Source organism: Pholis gunnellus (assembly GCF_910591455.1).
Source record: "Pholis gunnellus genome assembly, chromosome: 18".
In the NCBI taxonomy this organism is placed as follows: Eukaryota; Metazoa; Chordata; class Actinopteri; order Perciformes; family Pholidae; genus Pholis; species Pholis gunnellus.
In genome coordinates, this window is record NC_136545.1 from 16,217,850 (window position 1) to 16,243,541 (window position 25,692).

General features: G+C 43.2%; 1 protein-coding gene across 1 annotated transcript in view; it reads left to right on the forward strand.

The window, feature by feature from the left end:
- The window catches only part of col27a1a (collagen, type XXVII, alpha 1a), a gene marked incomplete at its 5' end in the record, with an annotated part of 60,131 nt that overhangs the window by 18,449 nt on the left and 15,990 nt on the right, over positions 1-25,692 (forward strand). Inside the window, 18 exons of the mRNA XM_079178628.1 lie at positions 1,546-1,599; positions 3,810-3,863; positions 3,987-4,040; positions 9,421-9,465; positions 11,703-11,756; positions 12,255-12,299; positions 13,422-13,475; positions 14,238-14,282; positions 17,489-17,542; positions 19,047-19,091; positions 20,809-20,862; positions 21,040-21,084; positions 22,345-22,398; positions 22,812-22,865; positions 22,995-23,048; positions 23,137-23,190; positions 23,636-23,689; positions 23,840-23,884. Coding sequence (XP_079034754.1) covers positions 1,546-1,599; positions 3,810-3,863; positions 3,987-4,040; positions 9,421-9,465; positions 11,703-11,756; positions 12,255-12,299; positions 13,422-13,475; positions 14,238-14,282; positions 17,489-17,542; positions 19,047-19,091; positions 20,809-20,862; positions 21,040-21,084; positions 22,345-22,398; positions 22,812-22,865; positions 22,995-23,048; positions 23,137-23,190; positions 23,636-23,689; positions 23,840-23,884 — 918 coding nt within the window. The remainder of the gene's footprint in view (positions 1-1,545; positions 1,600-3,809; positions 3,864-3,986; positions 4,041-9,420; positions 9,466-11,702; positions 11,757-12,254; positions 12,300-13,421; positions 13,476-14,237; positions 14,283-17,488; positions 17,543-19,046; positions 19,092-20,808; positions 20,863-21,039; positions 21,085-22,344; positions 22,399-22,811; positions 22,866-22,994; positions 23,049-23,136; positions 23,191-23,635; positions 23,690-23,839; positions 23,885-25,692) is intronic.

Genomic DNA, 25,692 nt, shown 5'->3' on the forward strand with positions numbered 1-25,692 from the left:
TAATTTTGAAGCATGTAATTGAAACAAGTCTAGTTTGTTTAAGTTTATTTAGGGCATGGACAGCCTCCCTTAACACTGTCTGGACACTAACTCTCGAGGGAACGCCAGCTGAATACAAAGGGGGAAGAGAGTGTGGGAGGAAAACTCTTCTTGGAATCAAAATTTGTACAAGTTAAAAACAGATCGGATCCCATCAATACAGCGTTATTATGTAATTTGGATTTCTTTCTCTTTACCGGTGTGGAAATGATGAGTGTTTCACGTCAGAGATACCGACACCTGCACACACACTTCGTGACGTCCTGTTCAATCCTGTCTCACGTGAATCAGACATGACTGTCATCAAAGAGCCCTTTGAAAAGAAGAGCAGTTACAACAAAAGGCATTTATGTTGTCATGTCTGCACACGACCAGTATGTCTGTTTTTGAACTTTGTTCAAAGGGCTTTTTTGTTGAGCTGTATAACCCAGCCCAAACCCCACTTTTTATTTTTCTCTGCTGGATGATAAAGAGCTGCCTGTCTGGATGTCGCTAGATGTTGCTTTTTTGATGTTGCAGACCAGATCACTAACGTATTGGCTTCCTCATTTGTTTTCACTCAACTCGGTGAAACTGGCTGAACTGGCTCCTAAAGCAATTGTGGCTCTTTTTCCGCCCTCTCTGACTCGCTCTAACCCTTGACCCGCTCCGGGGGTAGGTTGGGGGCCCAAGGGTACCACACCACGTGGAGGGCAGGAGCGAGGTCAGAGATCCACGGAAAAAAGGTCACTCAGAGGAAGAGAATTTAGACAGACAGACAGATGGATCGATGGCAGAGACGAAGCAACAACCACTTTCTTTATATCTGATGGCTGCAGTTTAAACCAAAGAGAAATTGGTGTCGATCCATTCTCCGGCTTCCAAAGGTTTTCTGCTAAACCGTCCCATGGGGGGCTGCTGGATGGGGCGCGATGGTTCACATTACCAATATGCTACTACTGTAGATCTCGCTTTGTTTGCCTTCAGACACAGTTGTGTTCATTTCCTCAGCAACAGCCAATGCGGACAGAAACGCACACCAGCAGAGGAATTCAAAATGTTATGATACTAGCTGATCTGCATTACTCATTAAGAAGCCTGGCAAATGTGTGTGTGTGTGTGTGTGTGTGTGTGTGTGTGTGTGTGTGTGTGTGTGTGTGTGTGTGTGTGTGTGTGTGTGTGTGTGTGTGTGTGTGTGTGTGTGTGGATGGGGGGTTGTGGATTGTGGAGGCAACAGGGGGCAGGAAAACCACATCCATATGGTGAAGCAGCTCCACAGAGCCCCATTTTCCGAAAGCTTCTACCCCCAACAACAACCCCAAATACCTCACCACCCAACGCACACATGCACAGCTGATGTATAGGAAAATAGGTTAAAGCAGCATGAAAGCTGAGATTCTCCAGACAGACTTTGCCCAACCCCCTTCTCTGGTCCCATTCACAGTAGCAAAGCCACAGTCTGCATCAGCTCAATATGATGATTGATTGAGATCTCGATGACCGTTTGATTTTGTTTTTCTCTCTCAGGGCGCCTCTGGTCCCCATGGAAACCCTGGCCGAGCCGGTCCACCCGGGCTCAAGGTATCTAACATCCCTCTAAGTCTAACTAACGATCAGAAGTCAGCCTTTCTTTGGTTTTCAAGAGCCCTGCAGCCACTTTGATTTTTCCATTGCATGATTATGTACCTCTTCTACTAATCTAATAAGAAGTTTATGATCCTCTCCTGCCTCTAAGGGGGAATGACAATCCCATGAGGATGTGTTACATTTTCAGTTTTTCTATATCAGCTGGAATCCATAAAGAGCAACGAGGGCAATGGAGCCTCTCGGTTGAAGAATCAAGGCCATCTAAGTTCACGACAGCACAGTCATACCTAGCAGGCTCTACATGCACCACTGTATCGGTTTAACACATGTTAAATCACGATTCCTGTTTATGTTTAAAGGTCATCAAGGTTGTTCAGATTCTAGGAGATCAGCTCGATTTAAGTCCCAAATACGCTCTAATGTGTGTGATTGTTTATGCATTGGTAAGCTGTTTCTGTGTAAAACGGGCCTTTGTGTTACCACTGCAACTCCTGTGGAAAGAGAAGGGTAGTTGGACACCAGGGGTGTAGAAGTGATTTATCAGAGCTCCGGGGGAAAAACGTTACGAGTCGGAAAGTGAGAACTCCAAATAAATCTGTCTAATTTTAACGTGAGAACAGGAGATGACCCTGCCCTAGACAAATTCTCTGCATCCCTCATCTTATTGTCTGGCCTGATGTATGCTTTAGCAAACACCCTTGACCTCCGGCACTGTGTGCTCAGAGTACATAGTAGCACTACCTGTGTTCAAAGTGCCTTTCATAAATGACAACTGTGCAGATGCCCTGACCTGAGCCCCGACCTCCCCAAGTCACCCAAAGGGAGTGTGTTTATCCTTGTCTCCCTGATGTAATTTATATGATTCCTTGCTGCATTCTTCACTTTTTACGACCTTCCTCTCACCATTCATTATCTGCTATCTGCTCATCTTCTTGCGTAAATTGATACCACTGTCATGTCTGTATGTTAAATATGAAGCTATAGCCAGCAGCCGGTTAGCTTAATCCACCCGTTTCCATCTTTATGCTAAGCTAAGCTGCAGGCTGTAGCTACACATACACATACAGATAAGAGAGTGGTATCTATCTTCTAAACTAGGTCTCAGCAAGAAAGAACATAAGAGTATTTCCCCAAATGTCAAACTCTTCCTCTAAGAGTTGACAACATCCAAAACTAATGAGGCTCAAATCGAAAGCTACGGTCTTGCCTGGCTTTGTCCCAAAAGAAATGTAACAAAACTAACTTACCAGCGCCACTAAACCTCACTAATTAACACGTTATATCTTGTTTGTTGAATCTATACAAAAACAAAGTTTGCGGTCTTGCGTAGGGTGATGTGCCAGACGCTTCTTGGCAGGGAGCAGAAAGCCTGCAGTCTCTTGGAAGTCACTTTACCCGGCCAACAAAGTAATTAGTGAGCTTTGTGCGCTTTTAAGTGGACTTCTCGTTCGATTTTGTTAGTATTTACCAAAATATTGAACTATTCCTTTGAGACGCATGTAAATAATAATGATTACAAAAATTATAATAAAAATGATGTTAGTCTAACAAAGAGGCTAGATGCAAAAGCACTCAAAGAACAAAACGGAGTGATAATGGAAAAAAAGTACTGTAGACATAGTTTACAAGTCAAATATTTGAAACCGTGCCTCAGTGAATGAGGAGTAAATTCTCGACAGAGTGGTGCCGGGCAGACTTCTTCTACCTGGCAGGTGTGTTGAGAGAATGATTCTGAAGTGTTTGATGTCTCAGGGTGCACTGCGATCTTTGCTCTTTCATCGTTGATAAATGAAACAAAGTTGTAAATAGCAGGGGTCCATGCACTCAGCACTCAGCAGTCTAATTTCCGATCCAAGGCTTTGATGTGTTGAGGCCCCGTTATTGTTACCTGCTGACAATGAAGCTTGCTGTGTGTGACTGGAGGGGCACTGAGCCCACGTAATACACTGCGTCTAAGAAAAGCGTCTGGAATGGGACTTTATCAGCTCAATCCTGTTGTTTTTTATCAATTGTAACTTCCTTTTATCCCGTGTGGGATTTATAGAGGCACGCTTTTGTCACCTGAACCCTTTTCTTCCAAATGAAATTTGCAGGCCAGAGAAGTTCTTTTGTTTATACGATTGTTCGTACTTTCAGAGACAGAGGTACATTTGGTTGATTTCCACAAACACTAAGTCCTCCTTCTGTGTTTTTCTTTTCATCAGGGGAGAAAAGGAGACTCTGGCATCTCACCTGGGGCAGCACCTAAAGGAGAGAAGGTATTGTGTGCCCCCTTTTCTTACACGCTTCATCCATTGTAACATCGTCTTGCTCAGCAAGCTCCTTGGACATTTATTATTGCTATTTGTGCAACCACTCACCGTTCTCGCTTTCTGTTCCAGGGAGACTCTGGGATTTTTGGCCCGGTGGGACTGACTGGCCAAGAAGGTCGGAAGGTAAGACCGAACAAAGCACCTGAATGCCCTTGCACCAAATTCCTTCCAATGAAACAGTATTCAAAGTTCATAAATGCGGGCCTTAAGAGCACCCATCAACAAGTTGATGTTGCGATAGAGCAAAGCGCTTACAACTCCAAACTGACAATAGTGATGGGAAAGCCCAGGAAAGAAGGTTTGCTTGAGTCATCGTCACCATTCCATAAGCCTTTTGTTTTTCTATTGTGTCTGTTGTGATGTTTTAATGCATCTCTGTTTGCGTGTATGTTTGTGTATTTAAACCCATTCATTTTTGCGAAGATTTCTCTTTGCCTCCTCCTTAATTCTCTCCATCTCTCTTTCTCCTTTTGTGCTGTGTTCACCATTCCTTCCATCTGTGTTGGCTGGATCCAGCACAGAGGGGTTTTAATGTTGGCAGGAAGGATGTCATGAGGGATAAAAGGGGGGAGATTTTTGTCATCAGGGAAATGAGGATCGGGATCATGCACTCAAACACAAAATCACCAGTGTCTCAGATGTTACTTAAGTCGCAACTTGAGGGATTCATGACTGTAGGGAAGAAAAAGTGGGACAGAGAGGAGTCGAACGAACACGGACCAAGAGTGAGTCCAAGGGGAAAGTCTGAGTTGTGTATGTGTCTTCTGTTCCTGGCTGTGTGCATGCATTGCTGCGTGCTTGTCAGTGTGTGTGCACATAAAACACACATCAATCAGATACAATGCAGCAGTGATTCCCAACCAGGGGTATCTGCAGTTGTAGAGTAGCTCTGTTAATTTCAACAGAAATAAACGCCAACTAATTAGCTTGCAAACTAACTACAATTTAACAATTTAGCAGAGAAGTCTAAACTATAGTAAGGCAAGCTTATAAGTTGTTGAATAGCTAGCGTTAAATGTACATGTGCATGTGAACCAGAGTTCATCAGACAGGGCTGGGTCTCACTGTCTTGGTGCTCCTCAGTTCTGAAGTAAAATAATCTGTTTCACGTATTCTTAAACAATCAGTTGTAAACAAACGTCTCATGGTGGCAGGAGAAGATGTCTTGGGACTACAACCACATTCTGTAACAATTAGAATTGAGCCCTAATGTCAAACAAAGGAGAATAATTAGCTGCGTGATTGAATAGAGCAGGTAGATTGTATGCATTTCAGCAGAGGTGTGAAGTGACTCAGCATGTATTCACTGACTTCCAAGAGCCCCAGTGCTCTGTGTCGGACACTAGTTGGATGGCTGCCTCAAGTTTAACATATGGCTTTTGTTAGAAGTCGGCTTTTCTCTGTGCGTCTCTGTGTCCAGTTGCATGTCTTTCTCTTTCCCACACACACACACACACACACTCAGTCAGAATGGAAAATGTAAAGCTGGTGGAAAACATTCGCAGATTTCTTTGAAGCTAAATGAGTCTTGGCGGAGATTTGACGGCCCATCAGAAAGTTAGACAGTGACATGTGAATCAGAGCTGCAGCTGAGAGTGTGTACTACTCTGAGACCATCCGAAAATTCTTGTTTAGCTTAAGATTACCTGGCAGGGACAGAAACTGAAAGTGCCTACCCGTTTAAACTTAGATGAGCAGTGCAGATGCTCAGTAAATTGGCTTCACAACATCCCAGAGTACATCATAGCCGCCCCATTGGAGTATATCAGAATGACATCACATCAGCATGTCGGGAAGTTGTTGCTATGGCATCTTCATCAACACTCACTCTGACATCGTCACAGCATGCCTCGGGTATTGGTCAATGAACCACAGACACGATGACTGTAGAGGAAACTTGTTAAATTAGCCGCAAGCAGTCAGCTTCCCTTCCGTACACAAACACAGAGCGGCTGATTAACCCATTTGCGCTAAAGAATGTACACGAACTCACAGGTCTCTCACTGTTCTTCGCGCTGTTGATGTTAATTAATCTTGATCCTACATGCCTACACATTGCACCACTTTGACAGAAATGTGAGTCAATGTCCAAACTGTTCTGTGGTGGCGCAGGCTGTCTAGAAACAGGCTTTGTTTTGTTCTGTTTTCGGTCAGCTCAGGTGGAAAGTCCCAGGCGTGTAATCTCCTGATTCAGGTCTCTCCACTGCAAGGTCAATGCAAAATTGAAAAGCAACGATGACTTTAATTGCAATTACATCTCAGTGGTGGGCCACCCTGAAACACCCATGTGCTGCTTCTTCCTCTTCATACCTCTCGAGCTGTTTCGTCTTGCTCGCTTGGCTCGCTACTGTGAAACTGTGGTTTAGGAAAACGGGACAACAGCAGCTTTTCTTCTGTTCTGCTTTGTATTTTTCCCCTCCACCTTCGCTGTCTCTCTCCCACACACACACACACACACACACAGGCTTTTTAGCAGCCCTGGCTTGACACTTCAACCGGGAATTCTGGAATTTGGCATGGTTTTCCATGGAAAACTTTAATGGAGAAAGCAGGGGTGCTTTGAACGTGCGATAGGAGAGTGTGATTTTACACCGCCAGACAAGCCAAGCATGTTCCGCTCTGTACAACATTTGTTCTACCAAGCAGACTCTGAATGGCTTTTCAGTATGGTAGGCAGGGTCAGGGAGAGGGGACACACACGGGGCCAAACCTCAACGACAAGGCCACATTACAAGCCACACGTCTTTCCTTACTGCCTCCATCCTTCTTTCTTCTAATGTCTTTTCCCACTGCTAATCTGTGTCTTCTCACTGTTTGTCTGCCATTTCTACATCTGTCTTTCACACTACGACTGCTTTGTTTATAAGACGTGCATACACGTCTGTCTGCTTTTCACATATGTGCCAGGATTTTAGGTTTTTTAAACTTAGCACACAGTGAGACATTAGTGTTTGTAAATGTATGAATTAATCCTCATTTTGGATAGTCCAGTTGCTATTGCTGACTAGTTAGGATTTTTTACTGATAATTTTCCTTTAAAAGTAAGTCCAAACCATAGTTCCCCTAAAAAGAACATCCTATAAGTACAAAGCGGAATGATCTTTTATAATTTCCCTGAAGGGGCTGCTAGACAGTGTATTAATCATAGTCGTTTCCCTCATTTATGCAAGAAAGTTTATTGTACGACATTAATCAGTCTGAAGCTCCCCAAGACCTGTTCCAAACCAAACTCTCCCTGTTCAAACTAACAAATCCACAGGCTCACCATCATTGTAATTATGAGAGAATTCAAATCAACCATCAGTTTTGTGGCATGTTTCACCAGAAGAACAACAAATCATTGCGCCGTGCTGGTAGTTAATAGCGATACTGCATGCAAGCAAACATGCTGCTGAAATTGCGGTTCAGGCGGGGATGAGATGAGGGATGTTTTTCCGCAGGTTCGATTTCAACCAAATTGTCCGGTTAGGTTCATGCAGTTTTTAAATTTTTTTTATACATCTCTACCCACCAGACATCCGCATGGAGGGTTTATGTTATCGCTGTGCATGCAGCACTTCCACAGAGTGCAGCTACAACATGTCTCTTAATTTATTTCTGCACAAATGCGCTTAACGTCCCCTGGGGCACTACTCGGCTTAGTGGGGTACGGTGGGGGCGGGGTTAGGAAGGTGTTAGGGGTGCTACCGGGGAGAAAATGAAAAGCATTATCTGATTAAACACACATGCTTGTTAAGCAAGTGGCACTAAACACAGGCGGGCCGGTGGGAATGGCCGCTCTCATTAGCAAGCTCATTATGCGTGAGATAAGGACCTGAGATGGTCTGGCTGGGGTTGGAAGGGTATGGTTAATACCCGGGACCCACAGTGTGTGTGTGTGTGTGTGTGTGTGTGTGTGTGTGTGTGTGTGTGTGTGGCTTGTGGACCTCACAGCACAGCATGGGAACATAAGCCGCTACACATGTTTGTACTATAAGTAAGCCGTCTAATAATACAGTGTACATGTATCTTTGTGTGTGACTGTGTGTGCATGTGTTTCTCTTCCTGTCTTTGCTTCCATGCGCAAATCATATTATATATCAGGCTCATGGCAACAGATGGATATTGTGAATCAGACCAGCACAAATTCATCAACACTTCATTATAACTGGCCAACAGACCAACAGCAAGCGGACATTTTCAAAATGTCAGACAAAGGCGCCATGTGTGCAGCATCCCTGTTCTCTCCACAACACTGCTGACCAACTGCGCGTTTTTATGGAAAACACACACACACACGTTTCTGCTTGTGTTACAGCAGCGGTCTGTCAGCACCTGGTGACATCTCTGTTTGTTTAATGTGTATTAATCATGAATTGTCATCCCAGTTTCAAGCGTCTCCTCTCCACATATTAAAATGATTACGGCGGGTTTTTCGCAGGGATCTGTCCCAAATAAAGTCGGTAGAAGAAGATGTTTGGGTCAGAACATCTCTGCAGCTCAACAATAGTGACTTTAGAATAGTATTTTGACACACATATTTCACCTTTAACAAATATTGCACCTCCTGCTTGAAAATTGCAATTGGCCATAATGACGATTTTGCTAAAATGATGATCAATGTTGCAGACCTAGGTAAGATTTTAAGGCTAAAATATAGATTTATTTAGTTATAACTGTTATACTTGCTACAAAGGTTTGTTGACACAGTTGCTGTACCTAAGTACTGTATTTGAGTACTGAATGTGGAGGGTAATGCTGACGATGGCAGTTTAAAGTATTGGTATGAAGGTGTAAGCCAGTAAGAGTGATCATTTAACATAATGAGAGGAGGGATGCAGTGTCCTCTCCCCCTGCTGCAGTCAGATGTCAGGGTTAAAGGATGGTTTACAGGAACTCAGGGAGCCTTGGCTTGGTACTCTGGAGCTGTGGTTTAGGAAAACGGGACAACGGGAGTCTTTCCTTTCTTTGCCCTTCTGTTTTTATTTTGTTTTTCACTCGTCTTTCCTTTCCTTTCTCTCTTGCTCTCTCACTCTATCAAACTGTGGTCTGGAAAGGCTTGTCTTCCCACTTTTGATGTAGTTTCTCTCTGCTCTTTGTTGGGGGTCCGTGTTGCTGGAGTCAGCAGAACTGCAGAAAAGCACTACATCAGGCTGTCTTCTGTGTTGTAGTCTAGTCTGCAGGCGGAGGAAGGGACCTGCTATCTGACTCAAACAGGAAGGCATTTATATCCTCACCATGCCATAATTCTGGCATGGCCTTGCAAGCACACTTTCTCTGTGAACATGGCCAGTGGAAAGTCTGATCCCTTGACAGAAGGGCAGATTGATTCCTTGCATATGGCTCTGAACCTGTCTGTCGGTGCTGCCGTAGTTAACGTGCATATTTTACTTCGCATAAAACTGCACTTGTTGCTTGTCGAGTTTTTTCACGTTTGCGAACCGTTTCTTGAGTGTTTTCTTTTACCTCTGCATTATTATATGCTTCAACTAACTTCCCATTTCTCTTATGTTTGTCTCTTTAGGGACAGAGAGGTCACCCTGGTCCACATGGACTCCCTGGAGAGCCTGTAAGTATCTCTCTCCATTCCATCGCTACCTCTTTTCCCTGGATTTCATACCATATAGATGTCGATCTCCCATGCCGCTGCTATTCTTCACACTTCCATTAATCCCACACTTCAACATCCCCAAATCTTGCTACTCATGCCAAGATGATGTTGTTATCGTTGTCCTTGTTTGTTGTTAACAGATATAACAACCCCCCTTTATGCATTTGCCTTCATGAGTGTCTAGATGTCTTGCTATAATAGAGTCCTCCATCAAGGCCCTTATCGATGACTCGTCCCTCATATTCTCACGTCCCACCTCGTTCTTTTAAAAGACAGTCGTCATCATCTCAGTCTGTGTGTATATGTGTGTGTGTGTGTTTGTGTGCGTGCACCAAGCATGCCTGCATTGTAGCCAGATTAGATTAGCCTGTTATGAAGCACTGGTGACTTCTGGCCAAAGCGCTGTGCTGTAGCGATGCTCTCCAGGATATCAGAAAGCGATGCCAAAGAGAGAGAAAAATAGAGAGAAGAGAAACGGGAAGGAGCCAACTAGGCCAACAGTGACACGCTCACTATCACACTGTAGCTTTGAAGAGAGTTTCCCTTTGTGTGACTGTCTTTCTCCGGACCGTTCCCTGCCACAAATGTTTGGCCTCTCCTTCAGCATGTTACCTTGATACTATCTTAATATTGTGCGCATTTCTTTTCTCATACTCTCCTCCTCCTCCTCCTCTATCTGGCCCTCTTTGGGGATAGCAGTTCAATGAACTCCTTTATTCGCTGCTACAAGTGGGAGGAGACAGGACTCTGGCTGTTTGGTCCAGTCCAAAGGGACTATTTTAAGTTTGGAGCATCCAGCCTCGTGTCCAGAGCTATTTTCAGTTGGGAGGGGTCATACTACTGTTGGTATTAGGGAAAGGCCTGAGTCATGGAAAGCAGAGTGGAACATTCTCCTCATTGTCACACAGTTTTAAGTAAGTCCCCGTTCTCCGGGTGACGTCACCAGCGCAGGGACTTCCCGCACTCCTCATCGTGGAGAAGGAGTCCTCTTTCTCGCTCACCATCATGAGCTCTGTCCATCCTCGAACGCCCCCCTCTTTCCCACAGAGCTGCTGCTGTTGCTCATCACGCCTCTAGCCTTGAGTCTGAATCACCGTGGCACCAGTTACGGAGTAATGAGCACAACTGTTTTGGCAGTGTGGACTCTGCAGCTATTGAGAGCAAAGTCCAGCTGGTGCGCATAAAGTGTTGATGGCTCTTTGTTACTGTAATACACCATGAGCTGTGCTCAGAGCCCCACTTCACTGCTGGCCAGTGAACGATCTAAACCTCACTCAGCCAAATTCTTGTCTGGCTTTAACTGGCTGCATTGTGCACTATATTTATCCAAGAGAGGGAATGGCAAGCAGTGCACATGGCTGCACGTCCGGAGTGTGTCAAAGGAAGTTATACATGAACACTTGTGCTCCAAATTTGGACACAACCTGCTACACACACACACACACACACACACACACAAACCAACTCCTATTTAGCATGTATGAAGAGACCACATCTCGTCAACTTCCAGCAGTACCCATGAGTCCTGGTATCCAACAGATAAAACTTGGTAGTAATGGACAATATGCAGTTTGAAGTACATGTACTTTACTTTACACTTTATACTTCTACCGCTGCAATTCAGAAGCAAATCTAGTACTTTTTACTCCACTAAATGTATTTAACAGTTAGTTACTTTACAAATTAAGATTGTCTATCAAAACATATGATCACTATAAATTAAAATACCCAACAGTATAAAAAGTACTTAAAACTAACATCTCCTCTATAGACTACAGCAGTAAAATGCAACTTATTGTTCACATGAATGTATCAGTAATAATAATATAATGTGTAACAGTAATACCTTAACAGGGACATTTAGTACTTTACTTTTGATACTTTCGAGTTTATTTTGCGGATAATACTTTCTTACTTTTAGCAAGAAAACACATTCATCTCCTTATTATACAGTCGTTAGCTCTTATATCTTCAGTCATCATAAAATCTTCTCTGCCCTGTCTCCCTGTCTGATAATGTCTGCTACTGTGCAGAATGGTCTGCCTGTGTGTTTTGTTACTGCAATTTTGATCACCCACCCTCCCCATCTCACTCTCCCTCTCTCTCTCTCTCCCTCCCTCCCTCTCTCTCTCTCTCCCTCCCTCCCGCTCTCCCCCCCCCCCCCCCCCCCCCCTCCCTCTCTCTCTTGCCTGCAGGGAGAGCAAGGTCCAGTCGGAAGCCCAGGTGCCAAAGGTTATCCTGGCAGGCAGGTGCAGTAAATCCTCTGCTGTGACTGGTACAGTTGTAGTCAGGGCCATAGTAAGGGCAGAGGGCCAAGTGGAATTAGGTTATGTTGAACAGCTGACTTGGAGGAAAATATTTGGATAAACACTGTATAGAGGAATTGGAATATTTGGTCCAAGAGAACAACATCACAAGCTACAGCCTCAGAAATTACCATGAAGCTGAATGGGTTCATTTATTGCATCGGATTGCCTGTTATTGTGTCCATCCCCTCCACAGTATGTGGGTTTACATCTTTCTAATCATTTGCACATTTATTTAGGAACTACATATTAAACATTTTAAACAATCTGGTGGCATTTTAAATGTGTTTGATAGACTGTAAGTTGCAGTCTTTAGCCGGGCCACTTTTCAATGCCACCGTGATGTTCAACAACAAACACATTCACAGTGTATTTTAGGAAAAGGTATAAACCAGTAAAAGTGTAAAGCGCTGAAATAAAGTTCCTCTCTCTGTGTTTCAGGGTTTACCAGGGCCGATAGGACCATTGGGGCCTAAAGGCGTTCGGGTAAGTCTTCCCTTCAAATGTGCTTCTCAAGTTTGATTTTGTCAGTATAAATTACTAACATTGGTGCTTTGACAGGACCAGTGAACATATAGAACTTATAGAAGTTGTTTAATTAAAGGTTGCACACTGTTGGTATTTTGTGCTTTGAACCCGTTGTTGCATGAGGACATGCATGTGCATGTAGATGCAACGACATCCAAAGTGCGTGCATGACAGTATGAGAGCGTGCATGCACTTTGGTGCACCAGCATCCACCACTGCACACACATAAACACATTCATTCACACTCACCCAAACAGTGTGTGCCACTATTAATAGTATGCTAAACATAGGAGTCTTTACTTGTAATAGAAGCATTATATTACTGTATATGGACACTTACTGAAAGACTGGCTGTTGATAAGCCTTTCCGCTTACAAACACGCACCCTTAAAGTACACAAACAAAGAGACGCACGCTCACGGACACAAACAAGGATTTTTATGTTGAATAAAGGTTCTTTATCAGCTCCCCCTGGCTGCTCCAAAGCCTCCCCTACCCCCACTGGCTGGAATTTCCTGTTTAAGCTCCGTATGAGGCCCTGCTGTCTTAAGGTGGCATTCTAGTCCTCTCGCTCTCTCTCACTGAGCCACCTTTCCAAATATTCTGCACTCTCTTTTGCAGCATACTCCATATTGTGTGCACGTAAACCTACTCTACTTGCCTGAAACCATCTACCTGTTCCTCCAGTGTTCTACTGTTGTGGTGTTTGTGCTTGTGTTCCTCTATGTGTGTCTCCCACTGCACCGACAGCCCATTGGGATGTCCTGGCTATCTTCAGAGATCCCTGGCGTGAGGGTATGTGCCCTTGGACTACATCGTGGAAGCCAGCACCATGCAGTCCATGGGCATATACACTTGCCTCATGGCTTGGTTCTTCATGGAAGCCCACCCTATCCATGCTGGACCCTCGGCCCCTGAAACTCGGCCCTAGAGCTAACGGGATTTGCTGTTCTTCCTGCTGCTTTCATGGCGTCCAAATACTCACATCCCATATTCCTCCCCTCTCCCCTTTTCCCCATCTTCTCCTCTCCTCTCCTCTCCTCTCCTCTCCTCTTTCCTGTCTCCTCTCCTCTCCTGCAGGGTTTCATTGGAATCCCGGGGCTTTTTGGCCTGCCCGGGCCTGATGGCGAAAGAGTGAGTTCTTGTCAAACGTGTATTTTCTCTCAAGCACACACAATAATTGCAGAAATGTACAGTGACCAACTGAACCCAGCTAATGGGCCCTGTGAGAGGAAAACAGTGCCTCTCTTGCCATTTTATTCAGCTGTCTTGTTGTTGTTATAAAGTAGGAAACGGTCCCCAGCTGTCCGAGGTGCTGCTGTGTGGGAGTGTTGATGACTCATATGATAGAAGCCCCCTCTTAGGGCCTTTGAACTGCCTGAACTCATCAAGGCCTCCTCCTTCTGTACAGCCTCTAAAACATGCAGCGATTAGCCTACTTATGACATGCTCCAGGAGGTTTCGTCAGCGCAGGCCAGGCTGTAATCAGGAAGGACCTCTCTAGCCAGCCAGACAGCCAGTTAGCGAGATGGCACATACCTTAGCTAACAAGAGATGGTGTCTTCTTCCAGGAGAAACTGGTGGTTATTTAACATATATATGTATGAGATGGAGGTCTAAATCCCTCATAATAGGCTGGGAAAATATTTGAAAGGCTGCAGTCAGCTGTTCCTCACATCTGTTGAAGCAGGAGTTGATTGAAGCTTTACAGCTTTTTAATTATGTGTTTTGGGCTTGAATTACTTATGCCCAAGAATGTTATGCTTTAGTTTTGATATGGTTTGTATATAATGTCTGTCTTTCTTCTTTGTTTTTCTATCTTTCTTGAACCCTTCCCTTTCCCCCTTCTGCTTTGTTTTCTACTCCACCTCTGCTCTCTCTCGTTTTGATTTTCAGGGCATTCCCGGCGAACCAGGGAAGAGGGGCAAGATGGGTAGGCCGGTAAAGTTTTGTCTCAACATACTTTACAGATAATCTTTTCAAAGTGTGATGAATTGTGCTCGGTTGACTGTGAATGTATCATCTGTTATTAATGACTTTTGAAAGATAAGTGGGGGAGATGGTGACAGATCTCAAACAACGTTCCAATGACGATTTCAAATTCAGTCTTCTATTGGGGTCATATTGAGAGCTTCTGGTGCAAAGACTTCAACACCTACACTGCACATGGGAAACTTATAAGGTCTGGATTTACGTCATTGCCTCGGCTCATTATTTCCATGGTTGCTTGAAGGGTTAACTGCAGCCTGAATACATGTGGAGTCACACCAGCAGCCCATCTGAGTCTTGGATGTAACAAGAAAAAGGGTTTTGTTGGGGAAGAAAAGGCTTTTGGTCCCCCTCAGCATGGAGCCAAGCCATTTGGAGGAAGCCGTCGGCTCTGCTGTTTGTGTCAGATAGTTTTCAAAGTCAGTTCGACAGACTGTTTCAGTAAGAGTGTGTAACCTTGACACTCACGGCTGAGATCATTTTGCAGCTGTTGCTTGTTGGCTTTTCTGTAAATAAGGCATTTATAGACCAAAAGTCATAAACACACGCGAGCCAGTGTCCGCTTAGAGTGAGGTTTTGAGAACTTCTGTAATTAGACAAATGTTTAAGAAGCAGCTGTGGATGCAAATTCATCATGTTTCAGGCTTTGGATCGTGTGTTTCCATTAGGTTTTTGTGTCGTACGTGTGTTCTCACCACATAAACAGGGCTGTGTTATAAGAGTCGCAAGCTGTTTTTCAAAACAGTTTGCTGCAACAAAGACCTTGTTAAGGCCGTTTCCCAGTTCTGGCGCTGGTCATGCATACCCAAAGGACTTCACATGGAAGTGCTGTCATCACGGCTTGGTCTTTTCCTGCTACAAGCAAATCCTGAATGATTTTAGGACAGCCGCAGCACTGCTATTCAAGGCCGAAAAACAAATGAATATTCATGCAGTTCTGCAGTTTATGCTGTCAAACTTTAACAGAACATCAGAAGAGTAGGGGATGCCTGTTATTTTGAAAAAGCCCCATAACTGACCTGTACACTTAAGTGGAAAACACACACATCATTTGATTTCTGTGCTCCTGCATGGAAAATGTAAAGCTAGGACACTCACAAGATGATCCCTGAGAGATCATCCTTCTCCTCCCTGATGGAGGACAAAGAACAGAAGAAGCTCCTGAACTGCAGCCAGACATTTTAATGGCCATAACCACAGCGCTATAGTGCTCTGTCGAGGAAACACACACACACGATCAGTCCGCTGCAACCAAAGAGTGATGAGGGAATAGATCTAAAGCAGCGGAGAGACTACACATTTTCCGAAGTGCATCGCCAACAGTTCTGCATTTCAGCTTGACTTCTTTTTTGTTACAGTGTTTAGGGTTTGGCTTTGTTTGTCTTTTTGAGGTTGACTTAATCGGGCTCATCAGTTGCAGTTCTTTCACATCACTCCGTTATGAGACAGTGAGCGCTGCTGCTGTGCTTCACTCTTTCATACCAAAGCTGAGGAACATCATGTTTAAGTAGACAGTCTCATATGACTCTCATCAAAGGCTTTTTCAAGCGCTGTACTTGGTTTCCCACATTTGTCCTTCATTGTTACGGCAGCGGTGACAGCTGTATGATCCATCCCTTGGGTCAGTGTCATGCTTCATAGATCTCTCTTGCACTTGTGCCTCCCCCTGCGCGCACATTGTCTTAGAACCATAAAGCAGTCTCATGCACTCTTTTGGTGGGATCCCAAATGTCATCCAATGGCCTAGTAGGAAAAGAAAAGAGCTTTTTGTTCCACTGTTATGTTCGCATAATTGACCTGACGGGATGTGTCCATAGATTGAAGCATAGGTGAATATTAACATACCATTAGTCACAAGTATTTATATTATTTCAATATGAAGTCAAACTTATCCCACACTGGGTAAACAAATATACCGCAAACTCAAAGACAAAGAGTTGCATTTAGTCAGCAGATTATTTTTATATTTATTTTAAGCCCAGTCACAGCTTAAAATATATATACGTGCTGTATATCTAAAACATCTCTACTTTTCCAAAAATAACTGCCATTTTGTGGAGGTATGTACAGTAATTATGGAACAACGTGTGGTTGTGTTTCTGGATGGTCGGGTTCGAGATGCACTGGCCCTCTTGCTTTCTGCAGATGCGGTTTGTCTTTGCAGCACCATCGACTGCTAGCATAGCTCAGATTAGCATCCCGTTTACTGCTAAATGGACAGAGTAATTACTTGGCTCTCTTATTGCCTTTAGAAGTAGAACAGTTGGCTACCCACACCCTGCAGCTGAAGGATTTAATGTATATAATGGGGCAATTATGCTCTTATTTTGTACATATTTCAGATAACTTTGTGTCTAATGTTATGTTTGAGTCAGACAAATTGTCAAAATTGCTGTGCAATTACAGTAGCAGCACTCTTGGTTGCGTAACAGTCGGCTGTGTTTGTGCAAACATCCTTTTTAAATTTGACTCAATAGTTAAAGACACAATGATTTACTCTACATTTACGTTTGTGGTACTGAAGGTCCATAATTTAAGCAAACCCTGACATATTTTTATATTGTAGAGTTTCTTTAATTTAAACACATTCAAACACATTGAGGGATGTGATTTTTATTATTGAGGCAGTTTTTGTACAGTCAATGAAATTAGCATTGCATTTAACTATGTTTGCTGTACATTAAAGCGACTATAACCAAAATATTTTCCTATTAATCATTACTTTTATCTGATTTATGTTCGACTCCACTCTATGGAGATTTATAGCATCTTTCAGCTCATTGTTTTGGTTTCTGCTCCGTAACTACTGTTTTGTTTCACTCTCGGGGCTCTCATAGTTTTGTTTTCAGACGCAGCAGGCAGCTTTTCTCATCAAAAAAGTTCCTAGAAAAACAACTGTACTCTAGCCGCCCAGCACCAAACAGCATAGTGGAGCTTGGTAGAGACCAAACAGCACGACTCCAAATTAAAGCCCATGGTGCTCCGTATCTGCTGAATGTGTTTGCAACTGTTTGCTAACAAAGTGGCCCAAAAATATAAATGGCACATATGTAAAAGCAAACAGTACAGGACCCATGAAATTTAATGGATGTCTGAGTTGGATTGTCACTGATTGTGTGCAGCGGAACATAAAAGCTAGTCTCTCTCTCTGTCCTCAGGGGTTTCCAGGGGACTTTGGGGAGAGAGGACCACCTGGACCAGATGGAGAGCCAGTATGTCACACACCTAAATACATAACCAATCCACATGCTCACACACACACACACACACACACACACACACACACACAAACTGAGTGCAGTGGTTTCACTCACACACCTACCCCCTGCAGTTTTACTACTGACAGTTTGGCTGTGCTGGTGTGTAAATCACCTGGCAGTCCAACAGTGTGCATGTTTTTTCTCTCTTTCATTTGAAGTTAGTTTTTTGCTCCGGACAAGTTTTACTGCTGTATTTAATTTCGTCCCATCCCGATAATTTTACTTGGCACTTAAGGGGGGCCAGTTAACTGGCTGTTCTTTCAAATGCAACCTTTTCCATTCACCAATGTAAAGTGGCCACCAACACACACGCACATGCAGTATTATTAGGAGGTGATATCCAAGAATACTAAATGATGTAATAATATGTTGTTTTGAGTAAAGACCAGTCTGTTGCATGTCTGTTTCCACATCAGCTTATATGATGTCAACATTTTCACCATTTCTGGATATTGTCATTCTGAGAAATGTACTACTTCATCAGTCATAGAAGTAAAAAGAAAACTTTGACACTTAAGCAAGTTGCTCTTTAACAAGCTCATAAACATAAAGTGTATTAATTGAAGGAAAACTTTACAGACACATCTATTTTGAATAATATGTTGGCCTACAAAGGGTTTATGAAATCGAAGGTGACATACTTAACATATTTCCGGCAAAGATGAGCGACTCTTAGCTGTCATTTGAGTCATTTGTCAAGTTTTTACCTTTTTTCTTCCGCCTGCAAAGACTCTCTCATCAGTCAATTTATTAGACACAGTGGTGCTTTGAGCTAAATGTTAACATCAGCATGCTAACATGCTTGCAATAATAATGCTAACATGCTGATGTTTAGCAGGTATAATACTTACCATATACATCTTCTCAATGGTAATTAGCACCAAACGTAAAATAGCCTACAGCTGAGCCTGATGGGAAGTCATTAGTTTTGCTGGTATTTGGTTAAAAACAACATAAAAAGTAAGGGGATCAGTAGTTGTTGAGAAATATTACACAAAAAAACAAAGACATTAACCTCATGGTGGTGGTAGAAGAAGTCACAAAGACACATCGTCTTGAAACACAAATGTTTTTCTGCTAATCATTGAGATATTTACCAAGATTAGTGAAATATTTGACATTGTAGCATTAGCAGAGGAGCCGGAGGATTACTACAGTAATAAGAAGTAATCCTTTGAGGACTATAGATGCCTTGACAACATTCTGTCTACGGTTTTCATTTCTGCGGAGAGACTGAACCTGCAGATTGAAAAAAGGCGTCAGTGGGATGATCACATCCCCCTCTACCTTCACCTCAGACACACACACATGCACACAGCCCCCTCTCATAAGCTGTGATGAACACTGAGCCACTCTTCTGAGCATGTTTGTTTTAAAAAGAGCCAATAACCCCTGAAACTTGCTCCTTCTCCCTCTCCCTTCATCTCACCGATTCTCTCTCCTCCTCTCTGACTAGGGGGAGCTGGGAGCCCCCGGTCCAAACGGAGTTCTTGGACTGATTGTGAGTAGCAGTTTGTGTGTCTTTCTGTGTGTTTTCCTCAGTCTAAACATCCTGTTTTCCCAGACACTTATTCCAGAAATACATAGCTGTAAAGGACTGTATTTAAGTGAAACTGAATATGCCTGCTTAATTGGGGGGAAAGAAAACCTCAATTAGCTCTTATCATCATTTACACTGCCAGTACCTTTTAGTGGGAATTAGCCACTCTGTAGGTTCTTTACTACTGTAAACATATCTAAAAGAGTGAAAGTTGATGGTTTTTGGGATCCAAGACGGAAGAGAAAGTTAATAATCTTAGAGACCGAATTATGCATTTTGTCCCTCCCACTTCCTCTCTTGACAAACATGAGAGTGATCCACTGATCAATCAAAACTGTCCTTAACGAGGCATCTTGCTTCCTCTAGAATCTTTCTCTTATTAACTATTTTTGAACAGGAACCCCCCCCCCCCCCCCGCCCACCCATCACCTTGCCGTCCACGCCTGCTCAGCCCAACGACAGCCACATAATGGCATCTGATTATAATGTCTCCCTGGTTTCCCTGGTCGTGTCCCATCCTCATCCGTCCCTGTCGCTCCTCCTGGTCTATTCTCGGCCACCGGTGGTGGTAGTAGGCCTGTAATCGGAGGACTCTCTGATTACAGCTCTTCTCTGAGCTCCGTATCCTCTGCATCAAGTATACTGTACAGTGCACACCAGCATGACTGGGCTGCACTGCAAAGATGTGAATGTACAAACACCCTTCAACCCCACAGTTGAAAAAAGGGTTGTATGTAAACAACTTATCAAGAAGAAGAAGTAGTAGAGGGGCTTTCTGAACAGCAGTGCTATTTTATTTCATTGTTTCTCTCTATATTTCTAAATGTCTGTCTGTCTCCAGAGATATTGTTAAACGCACCATCTTCCTCTTACCCTGCTTTGAGAGGATGGAGGTTGAAATGTTTGTGGTCTTGGCCAGAATTAAAACTTGGCGCCCTCTGTGGCATGCATTCATGACAAACCTCGAAATCTGAATTCAATTAAACACATTAGTGAGTATAATATATTGTATTTCTTCATGCATATCTTATTTGAATACATTAGGTTTTCCCAGCTGAAGAAGAAGAACCATTTTACCCTTTCAATAACACCCTTTGTCACACATGCAGAGAGACAAATATTCAATACACTGAGCCAAGGCCACCCTGTAGGTCTTTGCAAGCAGAAAATGCATAGCAGCAACTGAACATAACTACTAGCAGCTTGTGATGCTGTGACACTATAGTCTCTGCCTTTCACACACTGACAAGAAAGTAGAAAATCCAATCAATTCTTAAATCGCTGTTTATAATTGGTCCTCTCTGAATGAAATGAAACCCAGTTCTCCATTGTCATTACGTCAGCAGTCTAGTCTTTCTTCTACTCGTATATTATCATCCATTGTTTAGTGTTGCGTTCAATGTGATGGGCGTATGGATAATCTGGAAGCAAGACAATGAGGCCTATTCTTACAGAACATGTGTGTGTGTGTGTGTGTGTGTGTGTGTGTGTGTGTGTGTGTGTGTGTGTGTGTGTGTGTGTGTGTGTGTGTGTGTGTGTGTGTGTGTGTGTGTGTGTGTGTGTGTGTGTGTGTGTGTTTGTTAATTAAAAGTCAAGGGTTCTGAAACATGTGTTCATCTGTACTTTGTAAATTATCACTAAATCATAATTTTCTATTTGTTCCTTCTTCTGGCGGCAGGGTGACATGGGACCTTTGGGAGAAATGGGCCTTCCAGGACCTAATGGACTGAAGGTAATGCTGAACACACACATACACACACACACACACACACACACACACACACACACACACACACACACACACACACACATCTAATACAAGAGAATGGAGTTTGCACAGAACAGTTTTTTGAGGTGAGGTTTGGTTTTGGGGGTCCCTTTCTAACCCATCTGTTGGTGCTTGTTCTAGGGTGTGCCCGGAAATCCAGGAGAACCAGGACTGAAAGGTGATAAGGTGATCTGAATATTCCTGTTATTGGCCCGTGTTTGAGCAGCATGTGATGATGGATATGAACTCCTTTGCATCCCACTGTAACCATCTCTTTCCAACCCTGAGACATAGAGCATGCTTTCATTAGGTCCCACCCTCAACCACACAGTTACAAACTTGTTGATTTGTTTTTACTGATATAAAGCATGAGATGTGACAGGTTTCTCTAATTTTCACTAATATGAGTTCTTGCTATGTCATTTCTATGAAATCCTTTGTGTGATATGTTTCCTCTTTGGGCTGTCAGCAAAGAGGTGGTCTGTTGAATAAACTTAAAGAAATAGTTTGACATTTTGGGAAATAAGCATTTTGGAATAAGTTAAATTGATACCACTCTCATATCTGTTCGCCAGGACACACTTAGCTTAGCTTAGCATAAAGACTGGAAACAGAGGGAAGCAGCCAGCCTGGCTTTGTCCAAACGTAACAAAATTTGCTTACAAGCACGTCAACGGCTCACTAACACACTATGTCATTATATATTTGTTTAATCGGTAAAAAAAAGACTTTCCTGAAAACCTCAGAGTGATGAGAAAACTCGAGAAAGTCACTGCATCTAGCAAAGAAATAGTCCAGTACATTTCAGTTTTTGTGTGAATTAAACAAAATAGATATAAAGTGTTGCTTTTCTTAACCTTTGGGCAAAGCCAGGCTAGCCGTTTCCCCCCCATTCAAACAAAGACTAGCTGTAAAATCTTGAAAGCATTTTGCATTAGCTGTCCTCCTAAGACCAGAAACCTAGAAGAGATAAAAGATCTATGTGATGTGCCAATAATCACAAGTTGATCATAAGTTGAATAAAACACGATTGCACCACTTGAGTTACTTGAGCTTTTTATTAAAAGAACACACCAACATTAGGCACTTTACATTTGTTAGAAGGCTAATTAGACCAGAGTTAAAATAACAAATTGTCTGTAATTACTACTCTGTTGAATACTGGCTTATTCTACAAGACGTGGGTGCACAGGCTGGAGTAATTGCCATCAGTGCCTTTCATAAAACAGATTGACGCCACATGAAGAACTTGGCCAATGTGATGAACTAGTCTCATTGTGTGAGGACTTTCATAATGTACAGACTGGTAATTAGTTTGGTCTGTTGAGAGAGCTGAATGTGATTGACGAAGTAGAAAGTTACAATTCTTCCTAATGTTCTTTATTTCTCTTTCTTTTTGTCCGTACGCCGTCCGTCCTCCTGTTCGACTCCTCGTCTCTCCGTCAGGGTGATCTTGGGATTCCTGGAGAACAAGGGGAGATTGGGTACAGTGGAGACAAGGTAGATACCCACAGCAAAACATCTATACATGTACACGGACAAACATGGACATACATAAATCACCACGCACAGACTCTGCCCTGCATGCTGCCTCCAACACACACATCCAGAGTTACACAACTTTTGTTGCAGAAATGTGCCTTTGTTAAATGACCTAAGCAGATGTGTGCAGTCTAGTTTATGGAAACTCTTATGTAAACCCTCCTCGTTTGTCTTGTGTGTGTAAGCAAAAGCTAAGCCTTTAAGCATCACAGAACAGAGTGGTCCCAACAGATCACAGACACACTGAGCAGAGTCATGCATGTCTAATGTTTTCAACTTCCCTAGAAAAGAGATCAGGGTTCTGCATTTTGCTTCTGAATACTGTCTGACTGTCCGTCTCAGTGTTGATGTGTTGTGTTTGTGTTGGACAGGGCATCCAGGGGGCTCCAGGTCTACCAGGCATCCATGGGAAACCAGGACCACAGGTTAGCTCTACAAGCTGTAGCCTTATATTGAATGGACAGATATGCGAGGGGTGAAGACCTCCTCATGTATGTCTCTGCAAGAAAGCCTATAAGCGTATAAGACATTTCTCGCGTTCTCGTTTGTCACAGGGCAAGTTAGGAGAGAGAGGCCCAGACGGCACACCTGGACCGCCAGGTCCTGAGGTTTGTATTTTCATTGCTGCGTTGAATGTGAGTCTATATTTCAGAAAGACCATAGCAAACTTTTTTTATTTGTAATTGATCATGACAGGGTTTCCCGGGTGACATGGGACCTCCGGGAGAGAACGGCCTTGAAGGACTAAAGGTGAGTAAATCCGTCATCTTGGCTGAGTAGTCTAAAACATAAACCAGATCGCGACAAAGGGTCCATGGGAGCAGGTCTGTGAGGGTTTACTCAGGCGCAGCAGTGCTTTGACAATGCTAATAGGCTGATATTTTGCAGGTTAAACATTTTCACAATCTTACTTGAGTGCATTGGCATGCTAACGTACAGCTGAGGCTTAAACCAAAGTACCGAACAAATGTGAACTGATGATGGTGTGAAAGGATTCATAAGGATTCATCCTGTTGGGACTGTAATTGAACCAAATGTCATGCTAAACCAATAGCTGTTGAGCTATTTCAGTCTGGATCAAAGTGTTGGACTGACTGACTAAAAGCCACACCACTCATGGCTAAAAATATGTACCTAAATACATACATTTACCTTCACATATTGGCATTCATTTGACTGCTTATTACCCATCCAGGGAAAGCCAGGGGCCAGAGGTTTACCGGGACCACGAGGGATACCAGGCTTGGAGGTAAGACTGTCCTATACGCCGCCCACATCAGGATAACCACAAAGCTCCAAAGGGCATTAAAAGTTTTATAGCACAAGGCTTCTCTTTACTGAGGGCTGCTTTGTGTCCCCAAACATAATTCATGCTAAGATCAATATCATCTGTTTCCAGGGAGATGAGGGCCCGATCGGACCACCAGGCCCAACAGGACTGGAGGTGAGTTATAACATAAACATGTGGTGTTGCCTGGCTGGTGGAAATGAAGGAGGGAGAGAGCTGATAACAGGCATCACTGTTAATGTGTGTTTAGGCAAGGTGTGTGTGTGTGTGCTCATGTAAGTTTGCATGTTTGTTTAATCTGTTGCAGGACAATCGAACCATCTATTGTGTGCATCATAAGGGTTTCATTCCATATTCTTTGTACATCTCTGGTAAACAAATCAAAGAGAGAGACAGGAAGCGTTAGAAATATCTCTTAGTCTGTGGAATCCCAACATCAGTGTGAAGCTGAATCTATTTTCATGCTTTGCACCTCAGCAAAGTAATGCACAGCCTCGTGTTTAGCAGAACAATGAGATCCTTGCATGGTGTTAGCCACCCGGTCTGCAGAGGAAGCCCACTAATATAACTCTACACGAGGCCTTGAATGTGTGATATCAGCCTACAGAGTTATTATAAATGACGTCAAACTCACTTGTAGTCTCTGACACCTTTAAAATATGCAGTTTGATTTAATTGCTTAATTTTAATTGTGCATTCAAAAGTTTGTCAAACCAAAGTGAGAGCTCCTCTTGATTTTATTTGAGGTAATAAATGAGGTTATCGTTATGGATTGCTCTTGCTTTGCATTGGAGAGAAGCTGAAGATATGTAGGGTTGGAGTGTTATGGAGGTTGTTACGACTTGTCCCTTGATGATTGTGCTCTCACAATGAAGGACAGCCTGCAATTCATACTCTCAGCCACCAGGGGGTGATAACAAGTTTATAGGTGGTCAGATTTATAGTTGCCATAAAGTGCTAGAAGATGTTAATGGGTCACTGCAGAGGTATAACAAATGTGCTGACATTATTTCCCAAATGCTTCATAGAAACACACAGAAAAATGACATTTATAATCATAGACAATCTTTTAAGCCCACACATATAACTTTTTTTCACTATTCCAGACCCTCCCTGTTTATCTTTTACTTCTTCCTAATCACTTTCATTCCAACCCCCTCCTCTGCACACTCCCCCTGTCTCCAACCCACTCACTTGTCTCATTCTCTGACGCCTTCTCTCCTCCATCCGAGGGGAAGTGGTGTATGACTCCTTCAGGAGCAGTGATTGATCTCTGGCCAGGTGCAACAGGTCCTCCTACTCCTCCACTTCATCCTCCTCAGCCAGCTGTCTTTTAGCTTAACTGCTCCGCTCAGAATGACACCCTGTCTTCAGCTTCTGTCTCCCTTTTTTTAACCATCTCCCTCACCTCCTCACTTGCTCTTTGTCCCTCTCTCTCGTGGTGCATTTTCTGTTCTTTCTCTAAGTATTTGTTCCTTTCTTTGGTCAATGCAGTCAGTCACAAACATAAATCTTAATCAGGAGATAAGAAGTCACAAATCCTACAGCTCATAATAATTCTCATGTTACTACAAGAATCAGCTTTTACTGTGTGCTTCTGAGTGAAATACAGTATTAGCCTGTACTGTCTTACGAATGCTGCCAAACGTTTTGGAGTAAAACTTTGGAATTGTTGAGTCATTCAGTCTTTAGGAGTTTGGCGTAGACGTCTCTGACCTGGAGTTATTGCTGGTAAAAAAAAAAAAAAGCACTTAGCCCCCCTCTTAACCCTGGGAATTACTGTCCGTGCAAGAGGAACATTAGTCATTGAACACTTTCCCAGCCTGCCAGAATGTACCATCAGCATTACCTGTATATGACGCCATAGCACGTTTCAGCGGCATGTTCAGTGAGCTGCAACAGCTGTGGACTACTTCCCAGCTCACTCCTCAAACTGTCATCTCATAGGAAGCGGATCCTTTATA